This window comes from Bufo bufo, chromosome 4 (assembly GCF_905171765.1).
Source record: "Bufo bufo chromosome 4, aBufBuf1.1, whole genome shotgun sequence".
Taxonomy (NCBI): Eukaryota; Metazoa; Chordata; class Amphibia; order Anura; family Bufonidae; genus Bufo; species Bufo bufo.
Window position 1 is genome coordinate 594,517,404 of NC_053392.1, and position 19,599 is coordinate 594,537,002.

General features: G+C 52.9%; 1 protein-coding gene across 2 annotated transcripts in view; it reads left to right on the forward strand.

Moving 5' to 3' along the window:
• Nucleotides 1-19,599, forward strand: part of MIA3 (MIA SH3 domain ER export factor 3) — an 87,184-nt gene that overhangs the window by 50,625 nt on the left and 16,960 nt on the right. For both annotated transcript variants that reach the window (XM_040430469.1, XM_040430470.1), the window contains exons 17-23: nt 750-840; nt 1,227-1,365; nt 1,935-2,036; nt 2,801-2,861; nt 3,374-3,409; nt 3,821-3,888; nt 4,778-4,875. In XM_040430469.1, coding sequence (XP_040286403.1) covers nt 750-840; nt 1,227-1,365; nt 1,935-2,036; nt 2,801-2,861; nt 3,374-3,409; nt 3,821-3,888; nt 4,778-4,875 — 595 coding nt within the window. The remainder of the gene's footprint in view (nt 1-749; nt 841-1,226; nt 1,366-1,934; nt 2,037-2,800; nt 2,862-3,373; nt 3,410-3,820; nt 3,889-4,777; nt 4,876-19,599) is intronic.

Consider the following 19,599-nt stretch of genomic DNA (forward strand, 5'->3'; position numbering starts at 1 on the left):
GCCCTGAACTCCCTGGTATTAATGTCAGAGCTGGGGCTGCCACACAGATGAATGTAGTATCCAGTGCTGTTTACAGAGGCCCCCACTCTGACAAATAGAATGCAAAAATCACTGCGCAAAATGGCAGTAAATTTGCTAAACTACAGCAATATAGGTGCACGTGAAGAGTCTGTGATTGTGTTGCAACGTTTCAGCCTAACTATGAGGCCTTTCTCAGGCATGCTGAGCTAGAGAGAGAGAGAGGAGCGGGACGGATGGATATGAGAGCGGGACGGGTGGATGGGAGAGCGGGACGGGTGGATGGGAGAGCGGGACGGGTGGATGGGAGAGCGGGACGGGTGGATGGGAGAGCGGGACGGGTGGATGGGAGAGCGGGACGGGTGGATGGGAGAGCGGGACGGGTGGATGGGAGAGCGGGACGGGTGGATGGGAGAGCGGGACGGTGGATGGGAGAGCGGGACGGGTGGATGGGAGAGCGGGACGGGTGGATGGGAGAGCGGGACGGGTGGATGGGAGAGCGGGACGGGTGGATGGGAGAGCGGGACGGGTGGATGGGAGAGCGGGGCGGGTGGATGGGAGAGCGGGGCGGGTGGATGGGAGAGCGGGGCGGGTGGATGGGAGAGCGGGGCGGATGGATGGGAGAGCGGGGCGGATGGATGGGAGAGCGAGACGGATATAACAGTTTTGTGTAGGGATAATTTCTTGCCTTTTACTTTGTGTTTGATAATTCTCCTGAATTTCTCTGTCAGGTGAAAACAACGCTGTCGATCATCGAGGAAGAGAAGGATTTGTATCAGCGAAAACTGACAGACGAGATTTCTGCACGGCACGATCTGGAAGGTGCGATGAGAAAGTAGAAATACATTATAATGGAGATTTGTGATCTAAACCAGAGCTGATGTACAAGGGCTGAAGTACCACCTATAACAGGGTACTCAGCTGGCGGGCCGCGGTCTGAGTCCTCAGGATGCACTGGTGAAGCAGAGAGCTGTCGGCTCCCTGGAGTAGATTTCTGGTAAATGAGTCTGGCTGGGGGGCTCCCGCCTCTATACAGCATCCACTTTTTGGAAAAGTGGCAAGGATGTGATAAGAAGCAAAATGGCACTTGTGGCAAAAAAAACCTGCGTAGAACCTTAGTGCATGACCCCCAACATGCGAAAATGCTGTCTGCTACTCTTTCCCAAGTAAATCAACAGCTAGAACCTTCTCTTCTCTTTTGTATCCAGAGGAAATCAAGCAGCTTCAGCATGACACCGGCTCCCTGCAGTCCGACAAGACCCGTCTGGACAACGAATGCAAAACTCTGCGCCAGAAAGTGGAGATTCTCACTGAGCTGTATCAGCAGAAGGAGATGGCGCTGCAGAAGTAAGACTGTGATCGCCTCTACGGTCTCATACCTGCACCAGAGCCCTTGTGTTGTTGGCATCTTGCGACGTTCACAGCATTGGACGCGCTTGAGCTGAGAGACTGGGTTATCGTCCCCCATTGCTTTTTGGCTGTGGTTCAGAAACATGCCTGCTTTAGAAGATTTCAGGGTTTTTCGTGTTTGATTGTCCTGCTTTATAACCCTTTAATTACCATCAGAATATACAGTGAATTTTTTTTGAATATTGTAATAATGTAAACCACCGGCCAATTACAGGGGTTTTGTGGAATCTTACATGGGGTCTTGACCACCCTTGGGATCCTTATCAATCAGAATGCATACCCTTCACAGCAGTACCTGGCATAGGGACACTTATACATGTGTATATAGTAATGGCTTAGCCCATTGAAGTGATTTTAGCAGAGATGAAGAATCGGATACAGTGGCACCCAGGATCACAGTTGACCACAGCATCTGAGGGGTTAAATGTCTGCGATCCAACGCTATATGCCTTTAAATCAAAACTCTATCAGCCTAATATCTGCAATTGATTAATTTTGTCTTCCAGAAAACTTACCCAGGAAGAGTACGAGAGGCAAGAGAAGGAGCAGAAGTTATCTGCAGCGGATGATAAGGCCGTCCTGGCCAGCGAAGAAGTCAAAATATACAAGTACGTCCTTTCACCTCATCACTGCTAGAGTGTCAGCTCCGCCTTTCAGTCCACGTTTGGTAAATGTATGGCCCAGAAAACCTGTCCAGTTATTCATCTTAGTTTTTAGAGAATTGGGCTACAAGTATGGTGGGGATTTTCCTCTTAAAGGGGTTGTCCAGGTTATTTTTATTTTATACACCTGAATAGAAACGAGCCGTCCCATTAGAAGCGAATGGGGCAGCTTGTAATTACACCTGTTCACCGATACATTTGCGACGGCGAGCAGGTAAACAATGAAGGGAAGGCAGCGATGGTACTGCGTGTGCCTTCTCTACAACCAGCTGGTGTCGGACCCCCGCCGATCTGAGATTGATGACCTATCCTGAGGATAGGTCATCAATAAAAATAACTTGGACAACCCCTTTAAGAAAAGTAGACACATTCGGGATGTCAGCTATTACCTGCTTTCTTGTGGTGGTGGATATCATCAGCCACTGGAACCAGTAGGATCCAATAATTTGCAGGCCTCTTACTGGTTTCCGGACAGGGCATAAAAAGCTTTGAAGAGATCATATTAGAGCAGATGAGCCAGTTACAGGGGAGTTGGCGCCTTTGCCACAAGTCGTAGATCAAATATTTAAATATACTATATTAAACTAAAATGTCTGTATCTCTTCCACACTGTAGCTATGCGCAGTTTAGTCATTTAGATACTTGGGGTCGCGGTGCTGTCTGCTTGGTGCTCTGTCCTTTTATAACAGCGGCTTCATTGCACACAACAGGCAGCGTATTCAAGAAATGGAAGAGGAGCTGCAAAAAACCGAGAGATCCTTTAAGAATCAGGTAACATGTCCTATGTGGGCCGTTTTTATACATGGCGACTAAGAAAGAATGGTGCCAACTGATAGCCACGGTTTTCATAACTGAAAGGACATGGCACATATTTATTATCATGAAAAGACACTGGGGGTCATTTATTATCCAGAAATCCGCCTATATCAGGCATAGAAAAGGGTCTTATATTTAGAAGCGGAGGTGAATACTCCAAGGAGGCCGGCACCTCTTCATAACTCCAGCGGATCGGTCTTAGTAAATGACCCCTACTGTCTATCCAAGTTTTATCTGTTCGAGGTGAGCTCCATTAGTGACAGTAGTCCAGTTATGTTCAGATTTCTGCCACCGGTCCCAAAGTCTGGGGCATTAGATTAAAAAAAAAACGTACAACCCCTTTAAGATGCAGCCAATAGACCAGATTACGGGTACAGTATTGATATGTATATGGACGGTCAGTGCTGTCAGAATGAAATGTTCTTTCATGTTCTGACTTTTTTTTTCTTTACTCTTTTGATTCTCAGATTGCAAGCCATGAGAAAAAGGCGCATGAAAACTGGGTGAGTATTGGGTGAGATATTGTTATGTGGCGCGATCAGCCTTATAGAGGTTGTCCTGTATGGAGGATCCTAATAATAATGGCCCGTCCTCAGGATAGGTCATCAATATCAGATTACTGCAGCCTGCGGCCATTCATTTCAGTGGGAGCAGCTCTGGCCACTACACATGGGATGAAGCCTCTGGACTTACCTCAGCTGATCGGTGAGGGGCGCAGGAGGTCGGGTCCCAGCCAGTCGGATATTGATGGACTATCCTGAGGATTGGGCATTAATATTAACATCGCTTTGAAAACCGCCTTTAAGGCTCCATTGCATTGTTTCGTTGCCATATAAATGGGATTGTTGGACTCTGCCTCATGCTGGTCTACACATGGTCCGATCATTTGTCCTCTGCTCATTTATTTTTACCAGCTCACTGCTCGGACGGCAGAAAGGACTTTGGCAGAAGAGAAACGAGAGTGTGCAAATTTAAGGCAAAAGTGAGTCCATTTACCACCCTCTTACATAAGAACAGAGGCCTTTTTTCTCTAAATGTCATTTTCTGGTCCAAGATCTTGGTGACACTGTAAAGCCCAGTGTCTTGCGTGTGATCCGTCAGGACCCTATTGTTCAGGACAGATAGTCTCTGTTTGTCTGTCCTATTGAAAAAACGTTATGGCAGAAAAATGTGAAATGAAGGCAGTTTTACCCATGATTGGATCCCCGTTGTAAAACTTGGTATCCTTTGGGTAGTATCTGTAATTTGACCTGTGTCTCATTCTGGATGCAATTGCAAAAAGTGAAGGCAAATAACTTTGGAAATCAGAACCGTCTGTGAGAAGAAAGGTGTCCAGTCTGTGGCTCTCCAGCTGTTGTTAAACTACAACTCCCAGCATACCTTGAGCCATGCCATGCTGGCGGTTGTAGGGTAGCAACAGCTGGAGGAGCATAGATAGGACTCCACTTTTACAGTATTTGGCTCTGGTGGCAGCTTTTCTCTTGTGAGAGCCAGTTTTGGTGGGTCCAGCAACCTCCAGCCCTCCACCTGTTTTGAAACTACAACTCACAGAATCTTCCTTTCACTTCTGTAGGAGTTACAAGAACAGCCAAGTAAGTATGCATGCTGGGAGTTGTAGTTTCACAGCAGCTGGTCTGATCTCTGATCTAATGTGCATAGAGGAGTTCCAACTTTCCTAGTTGGAGGATGTGTGGATAAGGAAGGATCAGGCATGTTGGATCTCAACATGACCAGTCCTTATTTCTCTCGACAGCTGATCTCCAATATCTGATTATTCCATTGTGCCTTGGCAGTCTTCTGTACGTCTGACCTGGAGATCTGTAGATTCATGTGATTTAAGCCACAGATAATATCGAAATTCCCAATTACAGATTAATTGAAGTTAACCAAAGGATCACAGCGCTCCAGAGGCCGTCCATAGTAAAACCAACTCCAGGAAGACCTGATCACCAGCCCCCTCCGAGGAGAGGTAGGTCATGGTAGAAGTTTTGTATGATCCCTTTAACCGCCTCCGGACCGCCTAACGCAGAATCGCGTTACGGAGGCGGCAGCCCTGCGCACAGTCACGCATATACGCGTCATCTCGCGAGACGCGAGATTTCCTGTGAACGCGCGCACACAGGCACGCGCGTTCACAGGATCGGAAGGTAAGCGAGTGGATCTCCAGCCTGCCAGCGGCGATCGTTCGCTGGCAGGCTGGAGATGTGATTTTTTTTAACCCCTAACAGGTATATTAGACGCTGTTTTGATAACAGCGTCTAATATACCTGCTACCTGGTCCTCTGGTGGTCCCCTTTTGTTTGGATCGACCACCAGAGGACACAGGTAGCTCAGCAATATGTAGCACCAAACACCACTACACTACCCCCCCCCCCTGTCACTTATTAACTCCTTATTCACCCCTGATCACCCCATATAGTCTCCCTGATCACCCCCCTGTCATTGATCACCCCCCTGTCATTGATCACCCCCTTGTAAAGCTCCATTTAGACGTCCGTATAATTTTTACGGATCCACTGATAGATGGATCGGATCCGCAAAACACATACGGACGTCTGAATGGAGCCTTACAGGGGGGTGATCAATGACGGGGGTGATCACCCCATATAGACTCCCTGATCACCCCCCTGTCATTGATCACCCCCCTGTAAGGCTGCATTCAGATGTCCGTATGTTTTTTACGGATCCACTGATACATGGATCGGATTTGCAAAACACATACAGAAGTCTGAATGGAGCCTTACAGGGGGGTGATCACCCCATATAGACTCCCTGATCACCCCCCTGTCATTGATCACCCCCCTGTAAGGTTCAGATGTCCGTATGTTTTTTACGGATACATGGATCGGATCCGCAAAACACATACGGACATCTGAATGGAGCCTTAAAGGGGGGTGATCAATGACAGGGGGGTGATCACCCTATATAGACTCCCTGATCACCCCCCTGTCATTGATCACCCCCCTGTCATTTATCACCCCCCTGCATTCAGATGTCCGTATGTTTTTTACGGATCCACGGATACATGGATCGGATCCGCAAAACACATACGGACATCTGAATGGAGCCTTACAGGGGGGTGATCACCCCATATAGACTCCCTGATCACCCCCCTGTCATTGATCACCCCCCTGTAAGGCTCCATTCAGAAATTTTTTGGGCCCAAGTTAGCGGAAATTTTTATTTTTTTTCTTACAAAGTCTCATATTCCACTAACTTGTGTCAAAAAATAAAATCTCACATGAACTCACCATACCCCTCATGGAATCCAAATGCGTAAAAATTTTTAGACATTTATATTCCAGACTTCTTCTCACGCTTTAGGGCCCCTAGAATGCCAGGGCAGTATAAATACCCCACATGTGACCCCATTTCGGAAAGAAGACACCCCAAGGTATTCCGTGAGGGGCATATTGAGTCCATGAAAGATTGAAATTTTTGTCCCAAGTTAGCGGAAAGGGAGACTTTGTGAGAAAAAAAAATAAAAAATAAATTTCCGCTAACTTGTGCCAAAAAAAAAAAAAATTCTATGAACTCGCCATGCCCCTCATTGAATACCTTGGGGTGTCTTCTTTCCAAAATGGGGTCACATGTGGGGTATTTATACTGCCCTGGCATTTTAGGGGCCCTAAAGCGTGAGAAGAAGTCTGGGATCCAAATGTCTAAAAATGCCCTCATAAAAGGAATGTGGGCCCCTTTGCGCATCTAGGCTGCAAAAAAGTGTCACACATCTGGTATCGCCGTACTCAGGAGAAGTTGGGCAATGTGTTTTGGGGTGTCATTTTACATATACCCATGCTGGGTGAGATAAATATCTTGGTCAAATGCCAACTTTGTATAAAAAATGGGAAAAGTTGTCTTTTGCCGAGATATTTCTCTCACCCAGCATGAGTATATGTAAAAAGACACCCCAAAACACATTGCCCAACTTCTCCTGAATACGGCGATACCAGATGTGTGACACTTTTTTGCAGCCTAGGTGGGCAAAGGGGCCCACATTCCAAAGAGCACCTTTAGGATTTCACAGGTCATTTACCTACTTACCACACATTAGGGCCCCTAGAATGCCAGGGCAGTATAACTACCCCACAAGTGACCCCATTTTGGAAAGAAGACACCCCAAGGTATTCCGTGAGGGGCATGGCGAGTTCCTCGAATTTTTTATTTTTTGTCACAAGTTAGCGGAAAATGATGATTTTTTTTTTTGATTTTTTTTTTTTTTCTTACAAAGTCTCATATTCCACTAACTTGTGACAAAAAATAAAAACTTCCATGAACTAACTATGCCCATCACGAAATACCTTGGGGTGTCTTCTTTCCAAAATGGGGTCACTTGTGGGGTAGTTCTACTGCCCTGGCATTTTAGGGGCCAGAATGCGTGAGAAGTGGTTTGAAATCAAAATCTGTAAAAAATGGCCGGTGAAATCCGAAAGGTGCTCTTTGGAATGTGGGCCCCTTTGCCCACCTAGGCTGCAAAAAAGTGTCACACATCTGGTATTGCCGTACTCAGGAGAAGTTGGGCAATGTGTTTTGGGGTGTCTTTTTACATATACCCATGCTGGGTGAGAGAAATATTTTGGCAAAAGACAACTTTTCCCACTTTTTTATACAAAGTTGGCATTTGACCGAGATATTTTTCTCACCCAGCATGGGTATATGTAAAATGACACCCCAAAACACATTGCCCAACTTCTCCTGAGTACGGCAATACCAGATGTGTGACACCTTTTTGCAGCCTAGGTGGGCAAAGGGGCCCACATTCCAAAGAGCACCTTTCGGATTTCACCGACCATTTTTTACAGATTTTGATTTCAAACTACTTCGCACGCATTCGGGCCCCTAGAATGCCAGGGCAGTATAACTACCCCACAAGTGACCCCATTTTGGAAAGAAGACACCCCCAGGTATTACGTGATGGGCATAGTGAGTTCATGGAAGTTTTTCTTTTTTGTCACAAGTTAGTGGAATATGAGACTTTGTAAGAAAAAAAGAAAAAAAATAAAAAATCATCATTTTCCGCTAACTTGTGACAAAAAATTCTAGGAACTCGCCATGCCCCTCACGGAATACCTTGGGGTGTCTTCTTTCCAAAATGGGGTAACTTGTGGGGTAGTTATACTGCCCTGGCATTCTAGGGGCCCTAATGTGTGGTAAGTAGTTTGAAATCAGAATCTGTAAAAAATGGCCGGTAAAATCCTAAAGGTGCTCTTTGGAATGTGGGCCCCTTTGCCCACCTAGGCTGCAAAAAAGTGTCACACATGTGGTATCGCCGTATTCAGGAGAAGTTGGGCAATGTGTTTTGGGGTGTCATTTTACATATACCCATGCTGGGTGAGATAAATATCTTGGTCAAATGCCAACTTTGTATAAAAAAATGGGAAAAGTTGTCTTTTGCCAAGATATTTCTCTCACCCAGCATGGGTATATGTAAAATGACACCCCAAAACACATTGCCCAACTTCTCCTGAGTACGGCAATACCACATGTGTGACACTTTTTTGCAGCCTAGGTGGGCAAAGGGGCCCACATTCCAAAGAGCACCTTTTAGGATTTCACCGGCCATTTTTTACAGATTTTGATTTCAAACTACTTCGCACGCTTTTGGGCCCCTAAAATGCCAGGGCAGAAGACACCCCAAGGTATTTCGTGATGGGCATAGTGAGTTCATAGAAGTTTTTATTTTTTGTCACAAGTTAGTGGAATATGAGACTTTGTAAGAAAAAAAAAAATATATCATCATTTTCCACTAGCTTGTGACAAAAAATAAAAAGTTCTATGAACTCACTATGCCCATCAGCGAATACCTTAGGGTGTCTACTTTCCGAAATGGGGTCATTTGTGGGGTGTTTGTACTGTCTGGGCATTGTAGAACCTCAGGAAACATGACAGGTGCTCAGAAAGTCAGAGCTGCTTCAAAAAGCGGAAATTCACATTTTTGTACCATAGTTTGTAAACGACCCAAACCATCTTTTTTTTACCCAAACATTTTTTTTTTATCAAAGACATGTAGAACAATAAATTTTGAGAAAAATTTATATATGGATGTCGTTTTTTTTTGCAAAATTTTACAACTGAAAGTGAAAAATGACATTTTTTTGCAAAAAAAATCGTTAAAGGGAACCTGTCACCAGGATTTTGGGTATAGAGCTGAGGACATGGGTTGCTAGATGGCCGCTAGCACATCCGCAATACCCAGTCCCCATAGCTCTGTGTGCTTTTATTGTGTCAAAAAAACTATTTCTCGCCCATATTCCTTGGGGGACACAGGAAACCATGGGTATAGCTCTGCTCCCTAGGAGGCGTGACACTAAGTGAAAGCTGTAAGCCCCTCCTCCATCAGCTATACCCTTCAGCCTGGAGAAGAGACTGCCAGTTTTTGCTTAGTGTCCAAGGAGGCAAGACACCCCCTGCTTATGCAGGGTTGTTTTCCTATGATTTTTTATTTTTGCGTTATTTGTTGTTTTTAATTCAGTTTTTTTCTACCTACAGGGACAACAGAGGCGCATTAGACCCCTCTGTTTCTCCCGGGGTTGAGTTGCGCCAGTGCCGGTAATTCCGCACTGCCGCCTCCCCCACAGAAGACAAGGTGGACCAGGGCAGCCTCGCTCCCCTGCGTCCCGCCAGCTCAGGGTCGCCCGCACGCCAAGTCCCTCCCCCGGCTTCCTGCCACTGCGGTGCCAGGAGCTGAAGGGGCGACCCCGCTGGATGGATTGAGGGCGAAGACAGCGTATGGTGAGACAGGCTGCTCCAGCCTCCCCTTCCTCCCTCCCACCGCTGCTACAGGCCTCCTGGGCTCCCATGGCCACTGTTACTACATGGCCACTGCTACATCGTGCGCCCACCCCTCCCCCCCCCCCCCCCCGGGCATATATCGGGACCGTTACCGGGCAGGGGATTTTATCTGGGCAAGTCCTTGGCAGGGACGCTGCCTTCAGGGGACGGCTGCAGGAAAAAAGCAAGCCGTCTGCCACATCCAGGCGCGGCGGGGGCCGCTTTCTTGGCGTGAACGGCGCCATTTCAGGCCGGCACTTCATCATCCTTGGGGGTTAAAATCATTTTGCCGCGCGCGCGCGGCTCTGCTTCAGAGCGGCAGAGAGGGGGCGGAGCTTCCTACATGCGCTCCGCTACTTCCGGGTTCATCGCACAGTGCTGCGTGGAATCCTCTCTGCAGTGCGATCCGAAGCCGGTGCTGCTGCCTCTCCTCCACAGCCTCCTCAGTCTGATCCCCTTACCGCTGCCGCTTGCATCATCCGGGTCTGGTAGGACTTTTAACCCCCTCCGTGCCACAGTACTGTCGCTTGGGTGTTATCCCCGTTCCTTTTCTTTGGGGTCTCCCACTTTAAGTGCAACATCTTTGTTCCACCATGTCAGACCCTTCTGCAGCCGCCAAGCCTTGGTACCATGCCTGTACTGCTTGTAGGGAACCCTTTCCCCGGGGGCAGTCTGATCCGCACTGTACTGCATGCCGGGCTCCACCGCAGCCTCAGTCGCCCGCTGTGTCGCTCCCTGCTGCCTCTGACCCGCCTGACTGGGCTAGATCCCTGTCCCAGGCCGTGGAAAGCCTCACTCATGTCGTGGGCCGCCTAATAGACAGGCCACCTACCCCGCAGGACGCCTCTCTGATTGTCGCGCCCTCCGGGTCCACTGCTTCTGCCGCTGCAGCGGGTTCACTCTCTCTTAGTGACCCCTCCCGAGCTAGGCACTCTCAGAAGCGTATTAGAGTAGAGCGAGCCTCCTCCTCGGATGCCTCCCTCTCCCCGCCACGCGTGCGCACCCAGACGAGCCTCTCCTCTCCAAAGGATTCGCTCTCTGAAGGTGAATTGGCGGTTTCAGATTTGGAAATGGACTCGGCCCTGCCGTCCAAGCTAGCCTCAGCGATGGGTCAACTCATCTCTGATATTCGTGACACCTTTAAGGTGCAGGATGATCCCCCTAGCTCGGACGCAGCTAGCGTCTCATTTATCAGACCCAGGCAGGTCTCAAAAGTCTTTCCAATCCACTCTGATTTCTCCTCTGTGGTGTCTAAGGCTTGGGCTCGCCCGGACGCCCGTTTTGTCAACCCCAAGAAGCTGGACATTTGCTATCCTTTTCCAGCCGATATCGTGGCCACATGGTCTTCCCCACCCAAGGTGGACCCCCCTGTGGCCCGGCTGTCAAAGAACACGGCCATCCCTGTTCCCGACGGGTCCTCTCTTCAGTCAGCGGAGGACCGTCGCATGGAGACCCTTTCTAAGGGCATTTTTGCTGCCTCCGGTTCTGCTCTCAGACCGGTTTTTGCCTCTGCTTGGGCAGGTAAAGCAATCTCTGCTTGGGGTGCGCAGCTGGAACAGGAGTTGGACTCGGACGTCCCCATCCAGGACCTACGTTCCTTGGCCCAGCTTATTATTCGGGCCGGGAATTTTGTTTGTGAGGCCTCCCTTGATGCGGGAGCCCTTATTGCACGCTCCTCCGCCCTGGCAGTTTCCGTCAGGAGGGAGCTCTGGCTGAAGGTTTGGAAAGCGGACGCTGCCTCCAAACGTTCCTTGGCGGGGCTACCGTTTGCGGGTTCCCGCCTTTTCGGGGTCCGCCTAGACGAACTTATTTCGGAGGCCACGGGTGGTAAAAGCACCCATCTTCCTCAACCCCAAGCCAGGGGCGCCCCCCGCGGACGCCCTCGTGCGTCTCGTTTTCGGTCCTCCCGCAGGGCCTCTGGGACTCCCACCACAGCTGCCGCTTCGGCTCCTCCCCAGGACAAACGTAGGAAGCCGTTTTTTCGGGCGCAGCCCTCCTGGCGCAAGCCGCAGGCTGCCCGCACACCCGCAGCAAAGCAATCCTCTGCCTGAAGGCGCGCCCCCACCCACCCGGGTGGGGGGCCGGCTCCTCCCTTTCAGGGACGTCTGGTTGGCTCACGTCTCCGACGCCTGGGCTCTCGAAATTGTGTCCTCCGGATACAAAATCGAATTTGCATCCTTCCCTCCAGATCGGTTCTTTCGCTCCCGCCCGCCACGGGACCCGAAACGCGCGGCTGCGTTCTCCGCGGCCGTTCAAGCCTTACTGGACAGGGGGGTGATTACCCCCGTTCCTCTAGAGGAAAGGTTCCAAGGGTTCTACTCGAACCTCTTTGTAGTTCCCAAGAAGGGAGGTTCGGTGCGGCCCATTTTGGACCTCAAAAAGCTCAACCGTTTTCTCCTCCTTCGACGGTTTCGGATGGAGTCCCTCCGTTCCGCGGTGGCTTCCCTGGAGCAGGGAGATTTCATGTCTTCCATCGATATACAGGATGCCTACCTCCATGTTCCGGTAGCCCGGTGTCACCATCGCTTCCTCCGATTCGCCGTGGGGGACCTCCACTTCCAGTTTGTCGCCCTTCCCTTTGGGCTGGCAACAGCCCCCCGGGTGTTCACCAAGGTCCTGGCCCCGGTTTTGGCCTTACTCCGTTCCAGGGGTGTTTTTCTGCTACCGTACTTGGACGATATCCTCATCAAGGCTCCGTCCCTTTCTCAAGCGGTTGCCAGCGTGGATCTCACTCTAGAGACTCTGACGAGGTTCGGTTGGGTCATCAACTTCCCCAAGTCCTCCCTTCCCCCCTCCAGACAACTGGTCTTCCTGGGAATGCTTTTAGACACGGGAACGGCGGAAGTACGTCTTCCCTCGGAAAAACGTCTGATCCTCCGTGGGGCGGTTCGGGGTCTCCTTCTCCACCGTCGACCGTCCTTCCGCTTCTGCATGCGGGTCTTGGGGCAGATGGTTGCCTGCTTCGAGGCGATTCCGTTTGCGCAGTTTCACTCCCGCCCTCTCCAACGGGCGATCCTCTCCTCCTGGGACAAATCGCCGCAGTCTCTGGATCATCCCTTCCATCTATCGCCTCCGGTGAGGTCATCTCTCCGCTGGTGGTTACAGTCCCCTCTTCTGGGCAGGTCTTTTCTGCCACTCAACTGGTTGGTGGTTACAACCGATGCCAGTCTCTTGGGCTGGGGAGGCGTGTTTCCTCCCCGATCCGTCCAGGGCATTTGGTCTCCATTGGAGTCCAAACTCTCGATCAATGTCCTGGAGCTGAGAGCGGCCCTTTTGTCTCTACGACACTGGACTTATCTGTTGAAGGGTCATCCAGTTCGTGTACAATCGGACAACGCCACGGCTGTGGCGTACATAAACCACCAGGGGGGCACTCGCAGCGCTGCTGCAATGAGGGAGGTCTCCAGCATTCTCCGTTGGGCGGAAGCCCACGTCCCGGCCCTATCGGCAATTTTTATTCCAGGGGTGGACAATTGGGCGGCGGACTTCCTCAGTCGCACCACTGTCGACCCCGGCGAGTGGTCTCTTCACCCGGAGGTATTCGAGGCCATTTGCCTTCGTTGGGGCATACCGGACGTGGACCTCATGGCCTCCAAGTTCAATCACAAGGTCCCCGCCTATCTGTCCAGGGCCAGGGATCCGGGAGCTTGCGGAGCCGACGCCCTCGTTCTTCCTTGGCGAGGCTTCGCGCGTCCATACATATTCCCTCCCATCCCACTCCTGCCCAAGGTCCTTCGGAAGATCGCGGCGGAAGGCGTCTCGGTGATTCTGGTCGCTCCGGACTGGCCCCGCCGGTCTTGGTATGCCGACCTCATGCTGCTCCTGGCAGACGCGCCCTGGCCGCTGCCCGCCAGGGAAGATCTTCTCTCTCAGGGACCGATCTTCCACCCGCGTTTAAGGTCCCTACGTTTGACGGCGTGGTTGTTGAGACCACCGTCCTGACACGTAGGGGTTTTTCTGCGGACATCGTCCGCACCATGATCCGCGCCCGTAAGCCGTCCTCTTCTAGGATCTATTATAGGACCTGGAGGACCTATTTGGGGTTCTGTGCCGATCTGGGGATTCCTCCGCTCCGCTTTTCTCTCCCCACCGTTTTGTCCTTCCTGCAGAGCGGACTTGCCCAAGGTCTGGGTCTTAGTTCTTTGAAGGGTCAGGTGTCTGCGCTGTCCATTTTGTTTCAGCGCCCACTGGCCCCCCTTGGTCCTGTCAAGACCTTCCTTCAGGGCGTGGCTCACGCGGTTCCCCCGTACCGGCCTTTGGTACCGCCCTGGGACCTGAACCTGGTTCTCTCAGCGCTCCAGGCTTCTCCTTTCGAGCCTCTGCGGACGGTTTCCTTGCGACTTCTGTCCTGCAAGGTTATTTTCCTTGTAGCCGTCACCTCTCTTCGGAGGGTGTCCGAATTGGCTGCACTTTCCTGTCTGGAACCTTTCCTAGTGTTCCACCAGGACAAGGTAGTTCTTCGTCCGGTCCCTTCCTTCCTTCCTAAGGTGGTCTCCGCCTTTCATCTGAACGAGGACATCGTTCTCCCCTCTTTGTGTCCTTCCCCTTCCCACCCTAGGGAGAGGAAGCTTCATCGCCTGGACGTTGTCAGGGCGCTCAAGGTTTACCTGGAGGTAACCAGCTCTTTCAGGCGTACTGACTCGCTCTTTGTGGTTCCGGAGGGATCGCACAGAGGGATGGCGGCGTCCAAAGTTGCTATCGCCCGTTTTGTCAAGATGGCTGTTACTGAGGCTTATCTCGCCAAGGGCAAGGTTCCGCCCCTTGGTGTTACCGCTCACTCCACTAGAGCGGTCGGGGCTTCCTGGGCTCAGAGGAATCGGGCTTCTACGGAGCAGATCTGCAAGGCGGCCACTTGGTCCTCCTTGCACACCTTCACCAAGTTCTACAGGGTGCATACTCATGCGTCGGCTGATGCTGCTTTAGGCCGTCTGGTGTTGCAGGCGGCAGTTGATTGATGCCTCTGGTGTTGGTCTAGTTGTTCTGGTCCCTCCCTTCTGGGACTGCTCTGGAACGTCCCATGGTTTCCTGTGTCCCCCAAGGAATATGGGCGAGAAAAGGAGACTTTTGTATTACTTACCAGTAAAGTCTCTTTCTCGCTCTTCCTTGGGGGACACAGCACCCGCCCTTCATTTGGGTTTACAGTTGTGGTTCCGGCTTGGTTGCCCCCGTTGGGGCTTGACGGTTCTTTTTTCCGGTTGGTGGTTATCTTTCACTACTTGGACACGCAACTGGCAGTCTCTTCTCCAGGCTGAAGGGTATAGCTGATGGAGGAGGGGCTTACAGCTTTCACTTAGTGTCACGCCTCCTAGGGAGCAGAGCTATACCCGTGGTTTCCTGTGTCCCCCAAGGAAGAGCGAGAAAGAGACTTTACTGGTAAGTAATACAAAAGTCTCCTTTTCTCGCCCATATTCCTTGGGGGACACAGGAAACCATGGGTATAGCTCTGCTCCCTAGGAGGCGTGACACTAAGTGAAAGCTGTAAGCCCCTCCTCCATCAGCTATACCCTTAAGCCTGGAGAGAGAGACTACCAGTTTTTGCTTAGTGTCCAAGGAGGCAAGACACTCCCTGCTTAGGCAGGGTTGCTTTCCTATAATTTTTTATTTTTGCGTTATTTGTTGTTTTTAATTCGGTTTTTTTCTACTTACAGGGACAACAGAGGCGCACTAGACCCCTCTGTTTTCTCCCGGGGTTGAGTCGCGCCAGTGCCTGTAATGCCGCACTGCCGCCTCCCCCACAGAAGACAAGGTGGACCAGGGCAGCCTCGCTCCCCTGCGTCCCGCCAGCTCAAGGGTCGCCCGCACGCCAAGTCCCTCCCCCGGCTTCCTGCCACTGCGGTGCCAGTGGCTGAAGGGGCGACCCTGCTGGATGGATTGAGGGCGAAGACAGCGTATGGTGAGAGTGGCTGCTCCAGCCTCCCCTTCCCTCCCTCCCACCGCTGCTACATCTCTCCGTGGTTTCCATCAACCCCCCCCCCCCCCCCCCCCCATGGGCATATCGGGCACCGGCCATCATTTGGGGGGGACTTCGTTCTGGTGTTGCAGACCCAGGACAAGGTGGTTCTTAGGGGGGTGATTACCACTTCAACGGCAGGGCAGTCAGGGGGACGGCTGTATGAGGAGTCGTCACATTCAGGCGGGGGGCCGCTTACTTGGCGCGAACGGCTCCTTTTCATGGCCGGCACTTCATCTACCTAGGGGGTTAAATCATTTTGCCGCGCGCGCGCGGCTCTGCTTCTCCTTCAGCGCGGCAAGGGGGGGGGGGCGGAGCTTCCTACATGCGCTCCGCTACTTCCTGGTTCGTCGGGCTCCACATCTCAGGTGCTGCGTGGAACTCTCTCTGCCGTCCGATCCTGAAGCTATTCACCTCCGTGCCTGCCGCCTCTCCTCCACAGCCTCCCTTCAGTCTGCTGCCCTTGCTGTCTGCCGCTTGCATCATCTGGGTCTGGTAGGACTGTTAACCCCCTCCGTGCCACCAGTACTGTTACTTGGGTGTGATCCCCGTTTTTTTTTTTTTTTTTTCACCTGGGGTCTCCCACTTTAAGTGCAACTTTTTTTTCCACCATGTCAGACCCTTCTGCAGCTGCCAAGCCTTGGTACCATGCCTGTACCGCTTGTAGGGAAGCCTTTCCCCGGGGGCAGTCTGATCCGCACTGTACTGCATGCCGAGCTCCACCGCAGCCTCAGTCGCCCGCTGTGTCGCTCCCTGCTTCCTCTGACCCGCCTGACTGGGCTAGATCCCTGTCCCAGGCCGTGGAAAGCCTCACTCATGTCGTGGGCCGCCTAATAGACAGGCCGCCTACCCCGCAGGACGCCACTCTTACTGTCGCGCCTTCCGGGTCCATCGCTTCTGCCGCTGCGGCGGGTTCACCCTCTCTTAGTGACCCTTCCCGAGCTAGGCACTCTCAGAAGCGTTTTAGAGTAGAGCGAGCCTCCTCCTCGGATGCCTCCCTCTCCCCGCCACGCGTGCGCACTCAGACGGGCCTCTCCTCTCCAAAGGATTCGCTCTCTGAAGGTGAATTGGCGGTTTCAGATTTGGAAATGGACTCGGCCCTGCCGTCCAAGCTAGCCTCAGCGATGGGTCAACTCATCTCTGATATTCGTGACACCTTTAAGGTGCAAGATGACCCCCCTAGCTCTGACGCAGCTAGCGTCTCCTTTATCAGACCCAGGCAGGCCTCAAAAGTTTTTCCAATCCACTCTGATTTCTCCTCCGTGGTGTCTAAGGCTTGGGCTCGCCCGGACGCCCGTTTTGTCAACCCCAAGAAGCTGGACATTTGCTATCCTTTTCCGGCCGATGTCGTGGCCACCTGGTCGTCCCCACCCAAGGTGGACCCCCCTGTGGCCCGTTTGTCAAAGAACACGGCCATCCCTGTTCCCGACGGGTCCTCTCTTCAGTCAGCGGAGGACCGTCGCATGGAGACCCTTTCCAAGGGCATTTTTGCTGCCTCCGGTTCTGCCCTCAGACCGGTTTTTGCCTCTGCTTGGGCAGGTAAAGCAATTTCTGCTTGGGGTGCGCAGCTGGAGCAGGAGTTGGACTCGGACGTCCCCATCCAGGACCTACGTTCCTTGGCCCAGCTTATTATTCGGGCCGGGAATTTTGTTTGTGAGGCCTCCCTTGATGCGGGAGCCCTTATTGCACGCTCCTCCGCCCTGGCGGTTTCCGTCAGGAGGGAGCTCTGGCTGAAGGTTTGGAAAGCGGACGCTGCCTCCAAACGTTCCTTGGCGGGGCTACCGTTTGCGGGTTCCCGCCTTTTCGGGGTCCGCCTAGACGAGCTTATTTCGGAGGCCACGGGTGGTAAAAGCACCCATCTTCCTCAACCCCAAGCCAGGGGCGCCCCCCGCGGACGCCCCGGTGCGTCTCGTTTTCGGTCCTCCCGCAGGAACTCTGGGGCTCCCCCCGCAGCTGCCGCTTCGGCCCCTCCCCAGGATAAGCCCTCCCCAGGCTGCCCGCACACCCGCAGCAAAGCAGTCCTCTGCCTGAAGGCGCGCCCCCACCCACCCGGGTGGGGGGCCGGCTCCTCCTTTTCAGGGACGTCTGGATGGCTCACGTCTCCGACGCCTGGGCTCTCGAAATTGTGTCCTCCGGATACAAAATCGAATTCGCGTCCTTCCCTCCAGATCGGTTCTTTCGCTCCCGCCCGCCGCGGGACCCGAAAAGCGCGGCTGCGTTCTCCGCGGCTGTTCAAGCCTTACTGGACAGAGGGGTGATTACCCCCGTTCCTCTAGAGGAAAGGTTCCAAGGGTTCTATTCGAACCTCTTTGTAGTTCCCAAGAAGGGAGGTTCGGTGCGGCCCATTTTGGACCTCAAAAAGCTCAACCGTTTTCTCCTCCTTCGACGGTTTCGGATGGAGTCCCTCCGTTCCGCGGTGGCTTCCCTGGAGCGGGGAGACTTCATGTCTTCCATCGATATACAGGATGCCTACCTCCATGTTCCGGTAGCCCGGTGTCACCATCGCTTCCTCCGATTCGCCGTGGGGGACCTCCACTTCCAATTTGTCGCCCTTCCCTTTGGGCTGGCAACAGCCCCCCGGGTGTTCACCAAGGTCCTGGCCCCGGTTTTGGCCTTACTCCGTTCCAGGGGTGTTTTTCTGCTACCGTACTTGGACGATATCCTCATCAAGGCTCCGTCCCTTTCTCAAGCGGTTGCCAGCGTGGATCTCACTCTAGAGACTCTGGCGAGGTTCGGTTGGGTCATCAACTTCCCCAAGTCCTCCCTTCCCCCCTCCAGACAACTGGTCTTCCTGGGAATGCTTTTAGACACGGGAGCGGCGGAGGTACGTCTTCCCTCGGAAAAACGATTGACCCTCCGCCGGGCGATTCGGGGTCTCCTTCTCCACCGTCGACCGTCCTTCCGCTTCTGCATGCGGGTCTTGGGGCAGATGGTTGCCTGCTTCGAGGCGATCCCATTTGCGCAGTTTCACTCCCGCCCTCTCCAACGGGCGATCCTCTCCTCCTGGGACAAATCGCCGCAGTCTCTGGATCATCCCTTCCATCTATCGCCTCCGGTGCGGTCATCTCTCCGCTGGTGGTTACAGTCCCCTCTTCTGGGCAGGTCCTTTCTGCCGCTCAACTGGTTGGTGGTTACAACCGATGCCAGTCTCTTGGGCTGGGGAGGCGTGTTTCCTCCCCGATCCGTCCAGGGCATTTGGTCTCCATCGGAGTCCAAACTCTCGATCAATGTCCTGGAGCTGAGAGCGGCTCTTCTGTCTCTGCGACACTGGACTCATCTGCTGAAGGGTCATCCAGTTCGTGTGCAATCGGACAACGCCACGGCCGTGGCATACATAAACCACCAGGGGGGCACTCGCAGCGATGCGGGAGGTCACCAGCATTCTCCGTTGGGCGGAAGCCCACGTCCCGGCTCTATCGGCAATTTTTATTCCAGGGGTGGACAATTGGGCGGCGGACTTCCTCAGTCGCACCACTGTCGACCCCGGCGAGTGGTCTCTTCACCCGGAGGTATTCGAGGCCATTTGCCTTCGTTGGGGCATGCCGGACGTGGACCTCATGGCCTCCAAGTTCAATCACAAGGTCCCCGCCTATCTGTCCAGGGCCAGGGATCCGGGAGCTTGCGGAGCCGACGCCCTCGTTCGTCCTTGGCGAGGCTTCGCGCGTCCGTACATATTCCCTCCCATCCCACTCCTGCCCAAAGTCCTTCGGAAGATCGCGGCGGAGGGCGTCTCGGTGATTCTGGTCGCTCCGGACTGGCCCCGCCGGTCTTGGTATGCCGACCTCATGCTGCTCCTGGCAGACGCGCCCTGGCCGCTGCCCGCCAGGGAAGATCTTCTCTCTCAGGGACCGATCTTCCACCCGCGTTTAAGGTCCCTACGTTTGACGGCATGGTTGTTGAGACCACCGTCTTGACACGTAGGGGTTTTTCTGCGGACGTCGTCCGCACCATGATCCGTGCCCGCAAGCCGTC